Source organism: Gadus macrocephalus, chromosome 7, assembly GCF_031168955.1.
Source record: "Gadus macrocephalus chromosome 7, ASM3116895v1".
Classification (NCBI taxonomy): Eukaryota; Metazoa; Chordata; class Actinopteri; order Gadiformes; family Gadidae; genus Gadus; species Gadus macrocephalus.
The window spans coordinates 17,586,017-17,607,842 of NC_082388.1; the positions used below are offsets into that span (position 1 = coordinate 17,586,017).

General features: G+C 44.8%; 1 protein-coding gene across 1 annotated transcript in view; it reads right to left on the minus strand.

The window, feature by feature from the left end:
- Window positions 1-173: 173 nt before the first annotated feature.
- The window catches only part of LOC132461734 (protein Aster-B-like), a 30,008-nt gene continuing 8,355 nt past the window's right edge, over window positions 174-21,826 (minus strand). The window contains 18 exon segments of the mRNA XM_060057052.1: window positions 174-4,404; window positions 6,123-6,243; window positions 6,691-6,798; window positions 7,510-7,627; window positions 8,089-8,355; window positions 9,388-9,491; window positions 9,835-9,977; window positions 10,419-10,537; window positions 12,572-12,686; window positions 12,688-12,716; window positions 13,202-13,400; window positions 14,869-15,034; window positions 15,635-15,750; window positions 15,976-16,056; window positions 16,476-16,571; window positions 16,964-17,067; window positions 17,253-17,337; window positions 20,266-20,286. Of these exon segments, the coding sequence (XP_059913035.1) occupies window positions 4,297-4,404; window positions 6,123-6,243; window positions 6,691-6,798; window positions 7,510-7,627; window positions 8,089-8,355; window positions 9,388-9,491; window positions 9,835-9,977; window positions 10,419-10,537; window positions 12,572-12,686; window positions 12,688-12,716; window positions 13,202-13,400; window positions 14,869-15,034; window positions 15,635-15,750; window positions 15,976-16,056; window positions 16,476-16,571; window positions 16,964-17,067; window positions 17,253-17,337; window positions 20,266-20,286 (2,100 nt within the window). The 3' untranslated portion in view covers window positions 174-4,296.

Genomic DNA, 21,826 nt, shown 5'->3' on the forward strand with positions numbered 1-21,826 from the left:
TGCCCTTTGTCTGTCCTGACACCCAAATCGCCAATCTGGGATTAATTTAATCTATTTTCCTTAATCTATTGATCGGCCCATATTTATATAAATGTATATATAGTATATTTTGGTTAAAATGAATATCTGACGTGATTCACCAACAGAGCCAATAAAGAACACAGCCATGTTCGTAGATTGTATGTATTTTACTCTTCATTCCATCTCTACTTTTCAGCTTTTGCATAGCCTCTTATGGATCATAACCATCTTGAATACATTTCTGTTGTTGTCCTAAACCACTGCCCGCATGGTTTAAGACCCAGGAGTCCATATCACTAGAACTATACACAAACATATACATTACATTATTATATTTAAATAAATATTTCATATATGCACATCAAAATACGTTTTTTTTTAAATCTCTGGTTAGGTCTTACAAGGTACAGGCGCACAAGTACATATACAATGCTACATTACAGAGAATGGTATCATATGGCAAAAGAAAACCCAAGTGGTTTGGTCGCGTACTGTGTGTATATGCGTGTGCAACTTGCATGAATGTGCTTGGATGGACTCGTGGGATTGTCATGGAAGCATGCCTTTTCAAACAGTGCTCTTGATATCTGGTCTTTTCATGAGTGTGACATCTTAAATACATATGCCCATCTCTGAAGCACTCAAGTGATTATGTTAGAAGCATCACATTCAATGATGACATTTGGCAAACATTTGATATTGAAACTGAATAGAGAATTTATGGCAAATTATGCTGCTGCTTTTACTTTTAACGGTTGAATTGAAAAAAAAGAAAAAAAGAATGCTTGCTTATCCTACGAATCACTCCTACGCATTTCAAGTCTGGAAGACAATAAGGCTCAGCGAAAACATCATCATTATATACATGATTATTCCTAATTTATATTTAATTCAACAATATTCTTATTGCTAGCAGTTATTAGAGCCATGCAGTTGCCATTATACTATAGATCCTGTCATATAACAGATATACTCTTTTTTTTTTTTTTACCAGCATTGCCCAGTAGGGTTTTATGAAGAAAACCAAACTGACACTGAAATAAAAAAGTCACTGTCAAAAGTGAAATTGTATTCAAATAATTAAGAAAAGGTGGTCCATTTAGCACCATGAGCATTCTGCTTAACACCAAAGCTAAGCAGTCGCAGTGAAGGGTCCCTGTTAGCAGTGAGCAAAGTAAAAATGGGCATGCTGCGGTGCTAAAACTAGTGTAGGCAATTTATGTTAGAAGCACTTTTTTGCCATATTTGTTGAAATTCCCTTTACATCCCGACATCAATCAAAAAGCCAAATGCTCTGACCAAAAAAAGATCTGTAACTGTGGCTCTCGCAGGCCTGTATTATGCCTGTTTGATCGTTTCTTTGGGCCCAATGAAATAATTGGTCCCCCGACCAGTCTGTTGACCTACCTACCCGGCTACACTCGTGCACTCATTGCACTGGACCGGAGTTTTCAACAAGGCTGGGCAGACCTGTTGCAAAAGCTAGAGAGCTACTCCCATGTGTTGAGGGAGTGGCTTTGGAGGGGCTCCAGAAGGGAGAGTTGGGATTTATTGGGTTACTCTGGCTGTTTTATACAAATTGCCTGCCCTACCTTTAATTGTCGGATCATGTTTCAAATTTGTAACAGTGTCGTTTTTTTGCCATACATTAATCTTAACTGAACCTAAACATGTCTTTAAAGAAATACTTCTCAATAAGCAAGCTTTTCATCTTCCCTGTGTTTAGTCTAGTCTAGCATAAGTTATTTGCTGTAGTGTGTGTCGATTTACAGGTAGAATGGGCATAGCTGGTTTCCACGGACAGATCTTTTAAAACAACGAAACAAACGTCTGACCGTTAGAGAGAAACCAGAAGGATTGGCCATGCCTTGGCTAGACTACACATCAACATGCACAAGCATATAACCGCCATGTTTGAGGAAGACAGATGTTGTACGGTAGTTATGATGGATGGCAGCACCAAAGACAATACTGTTGGCTTATATTCTTTTCAATGCACATTTTCTTTTTTTATGTCACCATACACAGATAATAACATCCAGAATAGCTTGCTTCTGTATACCATGTGGATTAAGTTTTCCTTTTAGTCAGCGCCTCTCGCTCAGCTAATAGTCTTTAATGGTCAAAAGATATCATCAACTGATCTTTTCATATGTATGGCTTGCTAACATTTTAACAGACTTGCTCTGCCTCAATACAAGCACAAAGAGAACATGCTGTTTTGGTAGGTCTCACTCCAGGGGAAACGCCGTAGAACATTTTTGTATGGTTTACATTGGCAGAGCTGTTAATTAAAGAGGAAATCAAAATGAAAAGGCCAACATTTTGCAAGCAAAAATAAGATCAGAATAAAGTTAAGCCCAACATCATATAATCATTCATCAGAAACGTGGCTCAGTGTCTCATGAAAAAATCCTGAAATGAAATGAATCTCATTAAATAAATATTTTTGGGCAACAAAGTACAAAGACGAATGATAGAAAAAGCGAATCCAGTGAAAACGATCAAATCCCGGCTGCTAAAATGTGATTCTCATACGCCGAAAGCGGTTTCTGCTTAGCAACGGTTACTAGGAGACTGCAGAGGGCTTTCAAAATGTATGATCAACTAGAGTTGGAAAAGTAAGAAGAAGAACCTATTGTCAGCCACTCCTTGTTCTGATACAAAACAGAAGACATGTCAAACAGAATATCAACACAAAACATATGTTATGTAGGTGTGAAGTTTTCTCTCCGACCCCTACAGATAAAGGGATAATACATTCCTTGTACAAGTTCCACTGGCTCACGATGCAATGCTCCTAACAAGAGATGCTGTTTTTTTTAGCATCCAGACATGGCAGCTACCATTGGATTAATTGTACCATTCCCACAATAAAGTTGTACTCACATGCAAATCATAGCAGAAAATAAACAGCATAGATATTTACTTCAAACACCAGTAGAATTCTTAAATGTTTTTGATAATTAAATAATAAAAATACAGGAACAATAATTTATGCTGGCCAGGGCATCAAGAGGAGGGAAAATCATTTTTTCTGGGCTACACATTTGAAAAGTTGATTTCTAAGCCTGATACATTCTTACCGCTTCAAATCCTCCCTCACCAGTCTATTGTCTTGACAAAAACAAAGCTTGATCCACAGAATTGACTATTTTGTGTTTGTGTTTGGTTGTTGTAGTTTGTTTGGTATATAAAAAACATGACAGACGACATAGAAACGCAACAAGTCTGGCATAGGCTACCAGGGAGACCAGCTCTAGATTGCCTAAATATATAAAAAGTAGCCCTGACTGCAAGTCACTTCCTTTTAAAAATTCCATCAAAGATAAGATGATCATGTGCGGGTGCTAATGCATTCACGCTTAGGAGCACGTGTACTCACAGACACACAACCTCCGCCCCCATACACACACACCGACACAAACATGATTGCACCCACAGGCATTCACACGCACACACAAACATACACTTACAGGCATACATACACACGCACATACACACACGTGCACAGACGCACACTCACATGCATGCGCCCACACGCACAAGCACACGCACAAACACACACTTATGGTTACTGCCTTTGTCGTCACTGCGTTCCGCTCCACGGATGATCAGCTTGACGTAATGCAGTCAGACGGCGGAGTGAGCAGTCCTGTTGTATGTGGTTGAGGGAACACTCGCATTACTAGTAATACAACTGCAGTATAATAGCCGGAGCTTGTGGGGAAAAGTTCTGCCTCTTCCGTTTTGTTCCGGTGAAACCAACAGCCGTGAAGATGACGTGTATTGCATGCTTCCCAGTCAAACGCCATCTTGGATGCTGCGTGTGCTGAAAAAACGTCCCCCACAGCCCCACTCCTCTTCCCCCCCCGCCCCCACCCCTCCTCCTCCAAATAAACTTGAAGACAGGAAGTTGTGCGACAAAGACGAACGCTGCAGCTTCCTGCTCCCTCTTTCAGCCCGTGAGATGCCGGTGGTGCAGAGGCATGCAGCATCCCATGGTGACGGTGCAATGGGTGGAGTGATCAGCCGAGGGCTGAGTGGATTGTGTGCGTGTGTGTGTGTGCGTGTGCGTGTGCGTGTGCGTGTGTGCGTGTGCGTGTGTGTGTGTGCGTGCGTGTGTGTGTGCGTGTGTGTGTGCGTGTGTGTGTGTGTATGCGTGTGTGTGTGTGTGTGTGTGTGTGCGTGTGTGCGCGTGTGTGTGTGTGGGCGTGCGTGCCTTTTGAGATATTGCGATTGGGCCATTCTGAGGGGAGCTTTGCGATGGGGGCCTCACACCTGTGGCACCGAGGGGCCCGGGGCCCCCCCCTGCTCCTCTGCTCTCTGGCTCTCCGTGGTCCCCCCGTCGTCGTTCTGGAGGTGGAGCAGGGAGCTCTTCATCTAGGATAGAGGTTGGAAGGTTTCGATATGAATGGACATCATACCACCTCATTGTTGAATACTCGATCCTGATTGGTCAATAACGTTTCAAGGGAGTGCAATGTTTTTCCCAGAACGGGACACTTCTGCCTTTTAACAGTTCTGAATCAACGCGCTACAGATCCAACATTTAAAACAACCTTCATATACAACTATCAACCAGGTGTTCCCTTGGTAACGCAGCAAAAAATGGTCAACGCTTCTTTTAATTCAGCTGATTAAGTCGAAAGAATATAACGTTATTGATGAGCGTAACTAACATCTAATCATCGTTGGTGCCTGTGTTGTGTGTGGAATTAACCACGGTGGGCTGTTCCGTTATCTGAACATAATGTACTTCGGCAGTGTTAAGCAACTTTGGCTTTGCCTTGGCCTCAGCATCATCCACATAGTACATTATTTTCCAATAAAAGGGCACTTTTAGTGGTTTATTCCTGGATTGTAATGTATACGTTAATAGAAAAACGAGCAGCAGTCACTAATGGCAACAGGATGCTTGAGTTTCGGGTTTCCTCAACAGTGTAAACAGAAATAATGAAAAAGGAAGGACAATGTGTACACACAAGGTTGAGTAGGGTTAAAGAGGGAGGGGAAGGGGGAGGGGGAGGGGAGAAAGGCATTTATCCCTCACATCATGATTAAGTTGGGATAGATACTCCAAGTAATCTATATCACTTCTGTCTGGCATTCTCTCTCTCTCTCTCTCTCTCTCTCTCTCTCTCTCTCTCTCTCTCTCTCTCTCTCTCTCTCTCTCTCTCTCTCCCCCTCCCTCTCTCTCCCTCTTTCTGGAGTACAGACGGATGTGAGATCCAATGACCACCAGCCGGCGCCACCCCTCCAGTCGCCATGGTAACATTAATCACTGTACTCTCCTGCGACAGGCGGACTTGATTACAACCAAATCCCTTTTAAATTATAACTTCCACCAAAATGTCTGCTGTACTTAGGTTCAGGAGACTTTATGCTGTAACTTTGAAGCTTAGCGTAGTCTACCATTAAGACCAGCCAATACCGGATACCAGACATCAGGTCCAGTACATCTGCGTCACACAGCATTATGGGATATCATGCCCTGGCCGTGGTTTCACTTTTGTTGACTTTACAAACAATTTGGTTAAAAAATACTTTTTGAAATTAACCTTCTTTGGACACTTCATTAAGTACAATCGAAAGTTATTATGCGTCAGTTTTTATTTTATTTGTTTAAACTTTTAGTTTTATCTTTCTTATCTAGTAAAAAAGTTTTGGACCTACCTACCAGGACTTGTTCTGTGTTATTTAGGGCAATATCTCTTATTTACCTATAACCCAATTGGCAGGCCAGTTAAAACACTTTAAAGGCTTTTTTCCTCAGTTTTACCCTTAGTAACTGTAGTCAAGCTTTGACAGTATACTTGGTGTCTCTATTTTCGTCTGTCTTTCAGATCTTCTGCTGTACACACCCAAATCTCCCCACCTGGGGATCAATAAAGTGTTATCTTATCTTATATTATCTTGACTTTGAAATGTTACCCAAACCTGGGTCCAGACTGCAATGTTTGCTACGCTTCTTAGGCCAACCTTTGCCTGGTGCTAGGCCCAAGGAACTCCTGAAACTGCTGGCCGAGTCATTGTAGCGCATCAGACGGACTCAGTAAGACAGTGATTTTAAAGTCGGCCGTCAGAACCCTCCTGCTCACCTCGTACAGCAGCAACACGGACGACTCCAGGATCTCCTTCCATTTCTGGAGCTCGTCGTCATGGTAACGCTGCTGGGACTCCAACAGTTGCGTCCACTCAAGGTTGGTCTGGGGAGGTTTGCTGCAGACACAAATAAGGGCTATCTTCTGGACTGTACTACGGTATGCTGTACTGGTTTGTACTGCACTATATTGTACCATACTGCAGTATACTATACTACATTGTACTGTGCTACACTGCTCTTCTGTACTATATAAGTACTGTACAGCAGTAGTAAGTCTAGCGCATATTCCGAAAAACACACAAAGATTTGATTCATTCATTTGTTGAAACCCTCCCAGTGTTTTTTGAGTAGAAATATAAACATTCCATCCCTTTCACAACGTTAATATTTTTGCTTTCATCATTGTGAAACCCTAACCCTAATGTTTAACAAACATCCACAACCACTAGGGGAAGGCCAGGCGTATGTTGTTTTTGTGTATGCGTGTGTGTGTGAGTGGGTTGTGTGTGAGTGTGTGAGTGTTTGTGGGTGACATGTGTGAACTGTGTGTGTGTTGTGTTTACCTCTCCTGTGGTTGCAGATCGCGCCAGGAGGTGAGGCTCTGTGCGGTGTACTCCAGCCCCCACAGCTTGTAGAACAACATCATGTTCAGGAACACCAGCAACACCAAGCTGGGCGGGAGACACAGAGAGAGAGAGAGAGAGAGAGAGAGAGAGAGAGAGAGAGAGAGAGAGAGAGAGAGAGAGAGAGAGAGAGAGAGAGAGAGAGAGAGAGAGAGAGAGAGAGAGAGAGAGAGAGAGAGAGAGAGATTCAGCATATTTCATTCACAAAATAAATGTATCAAAAAATTGTTTGTCCACTATTTTAAAGAAATGTCACTCGTTGAAAACACGCCGCCTACCTTAGACAAATCCTGTGCGGTGCGACAGAGAGAAGCATAACAAGGAAGAAGAGGAGATAATGCAGGCGGGTTTAGAGGTTAATCAAAGGCAGAAGAAGCTTCTCTGCCTCATCAATCTTCAGTATATAAAGTTTCAAACATCCCTACTAACTATACTATACGTACCAGTAGCCTTTACACATGTGCATATTCCTGTGACACGCAGGTAGGCTATTAGATATAATATCATTTAAGAGTTTATTTATTTTCCTGTACATGATAAGACACTGTGTGTTATATTTGTTATTTAAAATGGCAAGCAGACATAAAAGCTGCCATACAATGGTGCACATAATAAACAGAAGGGGTATAATTTTGCGTCTATTAATTTCAAATGTGGTCATTAGGGCGAGGAATTCGGGGTCCCAAAATTCCCCCAACGGAAATATATGAATATTATCCTCTGAGTCACTAACAGTGAGTTGGAGGAAGGGCCACTCACACATAGCTGATGAGGAGCAGCATCTTCGAGACGCCATGGAGCGCCAGGCCCCCCCCCCCTCCTCCTCCAGCCCCGCCCCCGGGCACACGGTCCGGGACATGCCTAGTCTGCGTGGAGCCTGGGGACCAGGGCCACAGCACCATCAACAGGGACAACATCACACACCGAGCATACAGACACCCAGACACAGGTACTGACACAGACACACACACACACACATACACAGACACCAAGACACAGATACTGACACAGACACACACACACACACAGACACACACACATACACAGACAACCAGACACACATACTGACGCGCACACACATACAGACACCCTGACACACATACGGATGCGCACACACACACACACACACACACACACACACACACACACACACACACACACACACACACACACACACACACACACACACACACACAATAATTCACAAACATACACACTCACACACACACACGCAACCACACACACACACACACATACACACAAAAACAAATGAAAAAAGCAACATAAAAATAAAAAAATAAACATAATTCCCGACACACACGAAAAACACACACCCACCTGCCACGTGCTTAATGCGCCGGATGCCCTGCTCCGCCACGCCGTCCTCTTCCTCCTCCTCCTCCTCCTCCTCGTCCTCCTCCTCGTCCTCGTCCTCGGGCTGGGCGCCGGTCCTCAGGGCCTCGTGGGCCAGGCCCGGGGCCAGGAGGAGCACGGCGAGCGGGGGCCTCTTCCTGCGCCGCACCGCGCCCGTCCTCACCGGCATGGACCGCAGCGACCGCCGGAGGGGCTCCGACAGCGCCTCCTCCGCCTTGGCCAGCGCCAGCTCTGCAGCGGGTGTGCGTGGGTGTGTGTGTGTGTGTGTGTGTGTGTGTGTGTGTGTGTGTGTGTGTGTGTGTGCATGTGCGTGTGTGTGTGTGTGTGTGTGTGTGTGTGTGTGTGTGTGTGTGCGTGTGTGTGTTTGTGTGGGTGTGTGTGGTTAACAATTGTTATTGGCAGATTCAAATATAAATATAAAACAAGAGAATTATCTTACGTTTGAATTTTGTTGGTATGTTGTGTTTTTTTTTTTCATTAATTAAGGAATATACATTTAGAGAAAGAAAATCCCCTTATAGGGACAAACTGTCACATTCAGCAGTGCTAGCTACAAGGGTTGCATTAAGAGTACGGATTTAAGCAGCTCTAGGTTGAACAAAAGATAAAAGACCAAGAGAAAAGGTCATGAATTTGACCAGTAGTCTTACTGGGTCCCCGGACTCCCATTAAAAACGTCTCCACAACAACTCCCTGGTCCCGCCCTCTATTGCTGGATCAGTATCATTTTAAATTAAAATCCTTAAATCCTCCACTATTCCTTAGTATGAGTGGAGAGCCTTGAAGAGCAGCTGGAGGAAGGTATGTGAGAGTTATCTCTAATATTGTAGGATCACTTAAGGGCTCCCCAGACACCAACCTCTTTTAACAACAGGCCTTAATAAAACATTTTAATCAGAGACACACATAATTGAGCTATTCAGCAGCTGTTTTATTGTATTAATGTGCTGTTAAGCAGCTTGGGTTTTTCCCAGATGATGGGAAGGAGATACATCAAAAATAAAGCGTTATTAGTATTATTTAGTGCAACTATAATATATTACATACTTTAATATACAACATTGGTTTCAGCCTTTTTTCATCTTCATAATTTTCAATGCCTGAAAAAAAGTCTGCAACTATCGACTTCTTTTGTCTTATCAAAGGAACAGCTTTGCTTGTCTATGTATTCAATGACATGTTTTAACCACAGGCGGTACACTCACAGGCGCAGTGCACTGTGTGTGCTTCCTCATTGAAGATGAATGAACTCAGAATCCTCACCTAAGTGTCTGAAGTATTCGTCCAGGCCACTCCAGGAGCTCCTCTCGATGAAGCCTTTCACCAGCCCCCACGGCTGCTTCCTGTAGCGGATCTCTGTTGACACCCTGCAAGGCCCACGCACACAGAGGGACATGCACACACACAGCGGCACACACACACACACACACACACACACACACACACACACACACACACACACACACACACACACACACACACACACACACACACACAGCTTAGTACTCTATTTTACATTGAATACAAACCAGAGCAATTCATGAATCCTTGGCACCAATCAACTTCATTGAAACAAATAAGAAAGACAGAACACATATCGAAAGAAAGAAAGAAAGAAAGAAAGAAAGAAAGAAAGAAAGAAAGAAAGAAAGAAAAAGAAAAAAAGAAAAAAGGAAATAAAGAAGAAGAAGAGAGTAACGTATGACATACCTCAGCCGACATTTGTGCTTGGCCACCCTGGTGAGGACGTAGCGGTTGAGGGTGTAGAAGTAGTCGTGGTAGGGCACATGGTGGGTCACAACCTCCGCATCCACGATGTAGCACTCCCTCTCCTGGCTGGCTTTGTACAGAGTCTGACAACAACAACAACAACAACAACAACAACCATGGCTCAACCAGCAGGGACTGCACATTCGGCATCTGTTTCACCTCTAGCCGTCCCTGGAAGGAGCGGACTCATCTGGGATTGGCGATTTTTAGGGACAGTCTAAGGCTTGCAAAAATATCATATCATTTCAATGTTTTACAATTTTGATTTAGTCGGATGGCACATGTTAAAATGACATGCGTATGTGTGAAGATTAGTGAGCCCATGTCATGCTTTTGTTAGGGTGCGAATATTCTCCCTGGCTCGGACTTAGGTATTTCTAGCTTAGCAGACGTAAAACATGTATACATATCATATGTCATATAACAGACAAGGGAAAAGCCGAGCATGATATCACCCCTTTAAATAAATGCCATTATTGTACAAACAGTGTTGTCTGTGAATGACCAGGAGAGGGCGCCCTCACCTGTGTCTCTGAGACAGCGGCTGTCTTGGGCGTCAGGGGGTTGCTCAGGGACACGTTGTACGTGAGCTCTCTGGTCTGATCGGCCTCCAGCTCTGTAGTCCAGGGACGATACACCACGTCTGGAGGACAGGACACAAGCGTTAAACATACTGCTACTGCTGTCACATGTTGAGCTGATACCACGGGAATAACGGCTATCAGTATCAGAATAGATACTTTCTGGAATTATCGGCTGATGGAGGTTTTTTTTATGGAGGGGAAATGTTTCATTCAATGTCACACTGAGCCCAGAAAACTACTGAGAACCAACCTGAGATAAAATCGAAAAGTGTAGCTGAATGCAAGACAGCAGATTCATAGTTGTTGGTAAATACCTTAGGCTTAGCACTGGATTCACTAAAACCGGGGGAAATGTGATACAACTCTACTTTCAAAGGCCCCCCCATAATATTTATTTTACAGCTTTTCTTCTGCCAACGGAAATGCTACTGAAATGAACCACAGACGTTCTGCATGGTTTTCTGATATGAATTCTTGGCAAGAAGAGATGAAATCTGCGAGGTGATATAAACATTCTTTGTGCAGCTCAATCGCCCTCTTTGGGACCACCAAGCGAGATCAATAGAGAGTGCAAGCGAGTTGTCCTGGTTACCAGAAATATACGCCTTAATAGGTCTGAGAAAATTCGAATTTAACCAAAAAATACTCCTCATCCGTCTGGAGAAGGAATGTAAAGTCTGAGCTAGGGGTCAAAATGCCTGAGGGAAACTGGGGACTTTTGATTTATTCGTGACATAAATGATTGGCGCATTACTTTCCAACAACAGATTTTATCGTACTAAACTTTGACTAGGACGTCCTTTGAAATACCCCGCTGTAAATCCATATCCAGATACAAATCCGTGGGAAAACATTGGAAATGTTCACTGCTCTAGACCTGGCCCCACCCAAAGCCAACTTCACAAGATTGGGCACACCTCCCATTGACTTTGTATAGCATGCGATAATGTGTGGCCACAAGCATTATGGGACACCTCACATGCGTGTTGGGGGGGCTTGCCGGATACAGAACAGGGTTTGGAAAAAGATGCATAGAAGATATAATTTCAATGTTAACTTTATGCAAATATATTCCAAGTGCGTTACGGGTTCTGACTTTTGATTGGACCATCTTCAGTCAGGCAACATGTGATGAATCCCCCCCCCCCGGTTTTGACCACGCCCAGCGAGGACGGAATCTATAGGGGTCTACACACTCTGCCAACTGCCTATGTCTGACCCCTCCGTTGCGATCTTCTGACCCGTTTGTCAGAAAAGTTGCATTGAAACACACGACGAAGACTACTGCCAAGTACACAGTAACGTTTACGATTTGCACTTGCGCAAGATGCAATAAGTCTCCTAAACATTGGGTGGCGCTAGTCTCGTGGCCCTAGTCCGCCCCCCCCCCCCCCCCCAATCCCCCCCCCCCACACACACCGCATTGGTTAAATCAGAGTCTCAGATCCTCAGAGGCCAACGCTCCCAGATTTTTCATGCGGAATCGGACCAGACACCGTCCGCGCGGTTCCAAAATCTTCCAACACAGCTGAACACACAGAAAAGATATGTTCCTGAACTCTTCCGAGTCTCCCAAACGTTTCAGATGACCAATGGTTGGGCCAGTGTGTAGAACGATGCATAGGCATCGTGACCTCATAGCAGCCCGACACAGTGTAGCCTGCTAATAAATCCAAGGAAAAAGAAGAATGCTACAGAATGAACCAAGAGAAACATTGTAGGTTGCCAAGATGGACGTCAAACTTTTGCGCAACATTTTCTTCAATAAACTAAGCTTTCTCCGTTCTTGCGGGTACAGGGTTATTTTGTTATTTTCCCCCTGTCGCAAGGAAGTGACGATTCTGTCAACCAATCAACAGACGGCGTGTGTAGCTCGAACTTGTTGGCACCCTTTCAGACGTCTCAGTAACCCCAATAGAGGAGTACTGCTGATGAGTACGGCTCATCAGTCTGGACCCCGGCCACTTTTGGCGGTGGAAACGCGAACCGTGCCTTACCCTTGCATCCCGAACCGCACCCGCAGAAGGAAACGCGTCATTAAGGCCCCAGTGTTAGGGTTAGGGTGTAAGGGACCTTCCACGTGTGATGCTCACCTGAGAACCGGCGCTGCTCCAGGAAGCCCCTCATGAAGGGGGACTCGGTGAAGAGGACACTGAACATCTTGTCCACGCTGAACTTGTACACCTCGTTGATGTACTGCCGCCCCCCGCAGATCCTCCTGGAAGGCCTGCACTTCGCCTGGGGCGGGATCACACGTACCACGTTGGAGGAACAGCAACACATTTGGCTGTTTGTGTGGTAGTGTGAGTGTGTGTGTGCATGTGTGAATGTGCCGCATGCGTATGTGTGTGTGTGTGTGTGTGAGGTATGTAGCTTTGCGTGCGTTTGTCTTCTTGCACACCTGCGTGTGCGAGAATATGTGCATGCTTGTGTGCGCATGACAGTGAGTGTGCATGAGAGTGAGTGTGTGAATGTGTATGTGTGTTTAACGAATGTTGCGTGTGTGTTTGTGTGTGTGTGTGTGTGTGTGTGTGTGTTTGTTTAGTATATGTAAATGTATGTAGGGGTTTGAGTGTGGGTTTAATGTAAGCAAGCTTACTGTTGAGTGTATGTAAATGGGTTAAGTGTATGCAAACATTTGAGTGTTAGGTGTATGTCAATAGGTGTCCGTTGTATGCAACAGTGTATATAACCACGTGTGTGTGTGTGTGTGTGTTCCACACCTTCGTCGTGGGTCTCTGAGGAGTCGCTGAGCTCGGTGGGCAGCTCCTCGTGCTCGTCGAGGTCGAGCGAGGGCGCCGGGCTGTGACCTACGTCCTGCGGGTCCGCCTGCTCCTCGGCCAGCAGAGGAGGGGGCGGGACCTCTCCCTCGCCGAGCGGTGTGGGGGGGTCCTCCTCGACCAAGCCCAGGGGCAGCTCGTCCTGTGGGCCGGTTTGGTTGGTTAGTGATGCTATCTAACGGGCAAACAACGAACACACTGAAAACTGACCGGTAGACCGTGTGGCCCCGATCCCGGAGAATGGACAGAGATTGTTCGAGTGTTCAAACATTCGATTTGATTCGTTATTTTTTCAAAACAAAATAAGGAAACATAATACACCTCATGTGTGATAAGCTCCTACGGTCGGGGATCACGGCCGTAGCTTCCTGCTGCCTTGCTGTCTAGGCAATGTTTTTGAATGACGTTGCCTTTAAAAAAAGGCAACGTCCTCTCTGGATTGAGAGGACTTTTAAGGCAGCGATGCGTCACAACATTATGCTGTCTCCAAACGGTTGACGACTGTAGACGGTATGCTACTACTACCACCTCATTCCGACTAATTGTTTTATATTTCTCTGATTAGAATTATTATTTGTTGTCGTCTAAAAGTCAATGTAACTTATATCTGAACACAAACTCTGGGCTGTGTTTGGAATAGTTTTTCTTGTCGTCGGAAACTTGATGCCTCTCTGCTCCCTGAATAGGCAGCACCTTGGCCGTTTGGGACAGCCTATTCTTGCATTGAGGATAACATGAGGTGACATCAAGTGGCCACAATGGGTTGAGACCAGAAACTGAGTGCTCTACATTCAATTATGTTACATATATTTAGCTGACGGTTTTATCCAAGGAGACTTAAGATAAGTGCATTCAACCATGAAGACCCATGAATACCAAGAATTGACAAGGATCCTGCGTGTACATACAATTTCTCAAGGGGTGTTTGATTTATGACGTATTGGGTTGTTGGGCCTCTAAACTCTCGGAGTAAATATCCAACTAAACCCAAATGCATACACGCATAGGAATTAAACTGTCAAAAATGGTGCTAATGCTACTGCTCCTACTACTGCTACTGCTACTGCTACTGCGGCTACTACTACTACTACTGCTACTGCTACTACTACTACTAGTGCTACTGCTACTGCTACTACTGCTACTGCTACTGTGGCTACTACTACTACTGCTACTGCTACTACTACTACTACTACTAGTGCTACTGCTACTGCTACTACTGCTACTGCTACTGTGGCTACTACTACTACTGCTACTGCTACTACTACTACTAGTGCTACTGCTACTGCTACTACTGCTACTGCTACTGTGGCTACTACTACTACTGCTACTACTACTACTAGTGCTACTGCTACTGCTACTACTGCTACTGTGGCTACTACTACTACAGCTACTGCTACTACTACTACTACAGCTACTGCTACTACTACTACTAGTGCTACTGCTACTGCTACTGTGGCTACTACTACTACTGCTACTGCTACTACTACTACTAGTGCTACTGCTACTGCTACTGTGGCTACTACTACTACTACTGCCGCTGCTGCTGCTACTACTGCTAACACTTCCATTACTACTAATAGTAATATTCCTAATAATTCCCGTCTTCTCACAGGCAGAAGGGCTTCTAGTCCAGGCCGGTCGTGGTCCACCCCGATGTAGGCCTCCTGCGGGAGCAGCGGGGTTCCCGGGCCTACGTCAGGGGGGGTCTTGGCCGGGGTGTTGCACGCGTCCGGGTGGTGCTCGCTGCTGTCCTCGACCGGGGGCTCCTCGCAGTACCTGCACCAGGGAGACGGACAGCAGCTGTGGGTCAAGGTTACCAGCTTACCAACACTGAACGGACACACAGGCCTTTGCTTTCCCCAACGCGGTGCAGCGGCGATCAACGCGCTGTCCGATTGGTCCAGTCGCCACAGGGCCAATCAGGGGGGGGGGGGGGGTGTTGGGTGGTCAGAACGGCGTTGGGAAATGCACCAGGCGAACGGACACAGAGCCCTCCACAACACAACACATGTCTGTAGCAGTAAGACGGACTGCAGGGGTTCTGTGTTTGGTCGGTATGAGTTGAAAGCGATAAGGGCATGCCTGTATCGGTTTAATGTGTGTTATCATGTATGCATGACAACACACTGTTTGTGTTTGCTCTTCTGCTTGAAGACTAGCTAGGTAATCGATAATAAATGTCTCTGGCGGAGGTTCATATTTCTTTCAGCACTCTAAATTATTACAGGCCTCCACAACTATTTTGGAAGCTGGCTTTGTTTCTGGGGACTTGCTTTCTCTAAATGCCAGGCCTAAATAAAGACGTTTGCAACAATTCCCATCAATTCAGCATTGATATGTCTGTTGTCAATGTTCTTTCCCGGGGGTGAAACTCACCCCATGGTGTTGAAGTCGTCATCGGGGGGGACGTAGTCCTCGTCATCGCTGGTCAGCCCCAGTTCGCTGCCATAACACTGATGGACAAAATGCCACAACTCTTTGGGGCACAGGGGCTGATGAGCATGGGGGAGAGGGGACAGAGAGAGGGTTTCACAAGGAGGAGCGATCACAATATCACAGAAGGCAGAGCGGACAGAAGCATACGTTATAGGGCTTAGGGCGAGGGAAGGAAAGTAGGCCTGTGGGGACCGGTTTGGACAGGGATTAAGGGCAAGAGAAAGAAATTGATTGGCCTGACTTGGCGAGAAGTTCCTTAATACGGAGCCCAGGATCCTTACCTTCTCCAGGAGAGCGTTCTGCCAGAGCCGGAACATCATCATGTAGGTGCGGTCCCTCGCCCCAAAGGACGTGAAAAAGTGCTGGAGGATTAAATGGCCACCGTTAGGTCTTATTGACTAAGCTTAAGAAAAGTCAATGGGCTGAGTTTGAGGATAGAAGCTAGGTTTCCTGAGTAAAGCATAAGTATGGGTATAGATGGGGCACCTTGCTCTAGGATTCCTGCAGGTTGAGTTTTAGACATTGGGGTTTGAACACAGAACCCTTCATCTGGGAGTCAAACACTCTAAACTGCTAGACTATTCTGCCAACACATACACCGAGCCATCTGAATTCACTTCCTGTTTAGAATGTACCTTTACTTTATGAAGCTCATATTTTCCCCTCCTACGTTACCTCATACAGAATTAAATTATACATCTTAGACAGAGCCCCCTTTCACGTCCCCTTTTATTTCCATTTGCAGTGACCAATCACACCCACGCCAAGACCTTCTGTTCACCTTCTCATTGTCGGTGCACAGCTGGATGGCATTGGGAATGAGCCGAGCCGTCTTCTCCTTGGTCATGGTGCAAATGTCCTTCAGGCGAACCATCAGCTGAAAGCAAGAGAAACATCGTCACAGCTTTCAAATGATTTACCGTTCAACCACGAACTGTTAACTTTAACTCTGCTCATAACTCAACTAAATTGTTGCATGTTATGAGAAAATGCAACCTCTGTATTCCATCCACATATCAGATGCAACATACAATCAATACTTAGTCCAAGAGGATGACTCAGAAAAGCTTCCCAGTTTTAGGGATCTGACTAAATTTGATTATGTTGATACTCGTTCTCTTTCAAAACGTTTCTAAATGGATACAATAAAGTAAGAAGAATCATGGGTATTGATTGGGTGACGCAAACCTGTTTTAGTGTCTGAACATGGAGTGCATCTCTCGCTGTACACAGAGGAATGACATAGAGTATCAGAGTAACAGAGCGTACCAGGGTTTCCCATCGGAAGATGTTGCTGTAGAAGCAGATCCAGTTCTCAGAGAGGTAGAGACGGCCCTGCAGGAGGATATCTCTCTGCAGTGCACAGGAGTAGTCTGGTGGAGGTCAAAGGTCAACAACATGAATTACACCATTCAGAGTGAATCATGAACTTTCGGTCCGGGGCGGAAACTAATGAAGCAACTTTGTGCAATGATTTGGTCGAAAACCAGACAGACTTTAATCATCCTGACACAACAAACATTCATACTCCCGGGGAGAGGGTCTGGATCAAACTCACCCACAATGAGTCGCTCAGTGTCCGGTAGGGATTTGAAGAGCTTTCTGAAGTCTTCATTGCGTTGCTTGTAGGTGGGACTCAATACCTGCAGAAAGACACAACAATGATCGGGATTTTCTCCAAGCCAAGGTTATGAACACTAGAGGGCAGGCAAACACACTGATGCCATAATGTGGAACTCCAGCACCTAAATTGGTAGATGGATCTCAAACCTTTCTGGAACTCTCTGTACCTTTTCTGCCCTCATTCTTTACATCTACCATGTATGTTTGCAACTCCTAAATAGCCTAAACTCAATGTTGCAGTGTTACACCCATGTTTACTTATAGGCAACTTCTCGTCTAGTAACATTTACGTTACAAACAAAAAGTCATTACATGTTTGCAAAGACTGTAAGACCAATATGGTTGACTCAATCTATCCAAACTGGTTGACTTTTTAAACTTGGAAGTTCATGTTAATCTTCTCACACACAACCAAAAATAAGTGACATTATAGGCTTCCCTCCCGGAAAGACTTACAGCCGGTACCCGCTCTGACTCCCAGTCCAAGCTCTGCCAGGGATCACTCCAGCAGTCCAGAGGCTGTGGGTCTGACCTTACACCGGGACCCTTCCAGCTCACGTCCAGGTCAGACAGAGTCTCACTCACTGGACCCTCCAGCCTCATTGTTTACAGTCCTGAATGCTGTGCTACACTCGTCTCTGTAATTCCTGACTCTCCACTGCTGAAAACACTATAATTTAACCCAAAAGTCTAACTTTTGAGCTCTTGGGAGAGAACTATGAAGAATATGCAGTGATGATCTAAATTTGGTTGTTTATCATGTATGTATATATACATATATATATTTATATAGAGAGAGTAGTAACAGTCATGGCAAATTAATCTTAATACACCAAATACAAAAAAAAATCATACTTTACAAATACAAAGTCATGCAATCAAAACACGAAACATTGCAAAAATGGAGCAAGTCTCGCTAATTCTCTCTCTCCCTCTCTTACTTCTGGCCCCTCATCACATTACACGGAAAACAAGTCCTTTTAACACCCTCATTTCATCCTGTAATCCAAGGTGTTCCAATATTCCCAACAATTCCCGGACAAGAAATTTCCCAGATCAAACTATCACACCATCAGCCCCTATAATCCAGGACAACTGGACGTTCCCCCCCCACTGCATGTTCAGAAAATCGATCCAGAGATGCTCACTGCTCCACAACGTGCACTGGACTGTTTGAAAACATTTCTCCAGGAGAGGAGTGGAGTAGGAGGAGTCGCTGTGTTATTGTGGGTAGAGGGAGAATGAGAAGGAGGAGGGGGCAGAGGGAGGGAGGGCAAGATTAAGGTTCACTTCAGTTCAAATGTGTGTGTGTGTGTGTGTGTGTGTGTGTGTGTGTGTGTGTGTGTGTGTGTGTGTGTGTGTGTGTGTGTGTGTGTGTGTGTGTGTGCGTGTGTGTGTGTTATGCTCAGACGTGCCAGTGCATGTTTTCTGTCCCACTATTTTATTGCAATTTTCTGGGTTTTTTCAGCCATTTCTTCTTCCCCTTTATTTTTCCATGTGAGAGGGAGCAAGGAAGCGAGGGAGAGAGAGAGAGAGGAAGAGAGGGAGAGAGAGAGAGAGAGAGAGAGAGAGAGAGAGAGAGGAGAGAGAGAGAGAGAGAGGAAAGAGAGAGAGAGAGAGAGAGAGAGAGAGAGAGAGAGAGAGAGAGAGAGAGAGAGAGAGAGAGAGAGAGAGAGAGGAAGAGAGAGAGAGAGAGAGAGAGAGAGGAGAGAGAGAGAGAGAGAGAGAGAGAGAGAGAGAGAGAGAGAGGAGTGTGTCTCTTTGTGTGTATGTGTGTGTTAAAGGAAGCTACTGGTGTAAACAAGGTAGCATTGCCATGGACAATCCGTCCTTCTCTTTACACACACACACACACACACACACACACACACACACACACACACACACACACACACACACACACACACACACACACACACACACACACACACACACACACACTTCCAGCTTCCTCATCCTCCTCCCTTCTCCCATACGGCTCCCACAACTCCCCACTATTTAGTCTTCTCCTCCACCCCCTCCTCCTCCGCCCACTGGCGGACCTCTCCCTGCCTTTGTTGAGCTGTGTGACTCAGAGTTGGGTTGGGGGTCGGGTTCAGTGCCAGGGCTATATGTGTGGGATGAGGCCGATTCCGCAACAAAGACACAAAGGGGGAGAGGAAATCCAACTTTTTGGCACAACTCCTTCATAAATGTTTCTTTTTGTATCCCAAATGCTCTCTTTCTCACAGAACATCTCAAGAATGTATCAAACTCAGATTTGATAAATAATTAGGTAAAAGGAATGGCAGAGCTACAGCACAGAAAATAACTTTTTACCTTTTTTTTATTGTGGATGTCGATAATCAAATTGTGCAGCTTGGATATCATACTGGGTTAAGAGCTCAGTATCGCTGTCAAGTGATTGACAGAGAAAAATATACATCCTTCCTTCATGGGCTGCCTCCTTTAGATTAGATCCTAAAGATGAAGCTCCTTGATGTGTTATGCTATGTCTATGTTTCTCCACTGTAAATTACACCACATGCACAAACCCACATCCATGCAATACTGAACTAACAAATAGACAAACTTACAAAAATGTAAACATAGCCACACAACTGCCATGTTTTTCCTGTCCTAGAAGAATGCTAGGAAACAAATAGGCCAATGCTGAACGGTAATATTATTTTTCCAAAAACCTTCAGTTCTCAGTCTTACTTGATTTTCTGTCTTAATTTTGATGCACTGAGATGAATGCATCAAAATTAAGTCGTAGTCATCAATTGCAACATCATCCAATCCGGCAGACTGAACGTGATGTGTTGTCTTTTGTCCTCGCATAAATGCAAATGTTGAGGGACCACAGAAAGAAAGTTATTTGCGGATGAGTCGTTTGGACGCTGACACCGTGAGGGTACAAAGAAGCGGGTGCATAGGGAAAGTAGGAAAGCAGGTATTGAACTTACATTGTACCAGCTCTGGCTTTTCTGTTGGCCACAATGAAACGATCGTCAGAGGAGTGCAGAAAGATGACAAACAGGAGGAAAAATAGAAGGTCAATGATTAGAAAGATTAAAGTTTTTATAGGAGGAACACACAACACAATGTAAGGGAAATTATCAAAATCAGTTGGATTCCGGGAAAAGTTCGCTGTAGAGATTGTGTATACATATATGGAAATATTATAGCGTATCATTTCGGCCAGTAAGTGGCAGTATTACCTCAGAGAGGCACACTGTGCAGTCAGAGTGCCCAACACTATGACACAGTCGGTAATTGTAATCCTGTGTTTTAATGCTTGTGTATCAATCACTTGGGTGGGTTTGTCAAGAACAATTCACCTTTAAGGATCATTTGATTCAGTCTTATGCCTCTTATATCAATTATATTATCTGACAAATTCCACACATGAAAGGCTGCTTCCAAGCAAACAAGAATTGTTGAGTTATTGTAATAGAGAGAGAGAGAGAGAGAGAGAGAGAGAGAGAGAGAGAGAGAGAGAGAGAGAGAGAGAGAGAGAGAGAGAGAGAGAGAGAAAGAGAGAGAGAGAGAGAGAGAGAGAAAGGAGAGAGAGACAGAGACATAACCCAATTCATACTATTTCAACCTATTGATTCCCCGTTATTAAAGGAATCAATAAATAGAGTTGTATATATCTTAGTATATATAGCACAACAAAGAGGTCACACGAGGCGAAAGCAAGGGCCATTGCCATCATAACAAATATTTTAGAGCTCTAGTAGAGCAAGGGGAAGGCCTGGCAGACCACTGAAGCGCATGGAACAGGATGAGCCTGGGGGGTGGGGGTTGAGGGTCACAGGTCAAAGGTTAAAGGTCACGGACAGCAGGGTTAGGATGTGGAGGTGAAAGCTAAACAGTGGGGAGAGGAAGAGGAAATGGATGGGGATCGGGGAGATGCAAAAAGTACAATACAAGAAATACAATTCAATAAAAAATAAAAATATGAAAGTGGTAGAGTGCTTACTTTAATGAGGCTTAGCCTGTCCCCCTGGGGTCATCCACATGCAAAGAGACAAACAGTGGTCATGCAGATGAGGGTGCACGGTCGAAAGGAACCGAAAACGATGGTGATGAGAGGGGAACCAAGCACCATGTCTCCTTACTCTATCGTGTCCTTCTTAGTGCGAATTCCCTCCGGGCTCACTTGTGTCACTAAGCATCTCTCTGGTCTAATTTGAGCTACGTTCAGCTACGATTTGAGTCTTTGTTAAGCTTAGAAGTCTCCTCGTAAGGTTATTTCATTTGGTGTGTATGGGCGTGTGTGTGTGTGTGTGTGTGTGTGCGTTTTGGGTTTTTCAATGTAAACAACAGACTTCATTGAATCAGCTGGTCATTGTAGGATCGCCTTATCACATGTTCAATAGGCATGTCCAGGCAAAACATGTTTGAAATAAAAACACAAAGAAAACAAACATAAGAGAGTGATGCTTACTTTAGTGTGCCGCTTGTGGGACTATTGCATGCATGAGGAGAGAGAGAGAAATGACAGTAAAAAAAGGACAGGAG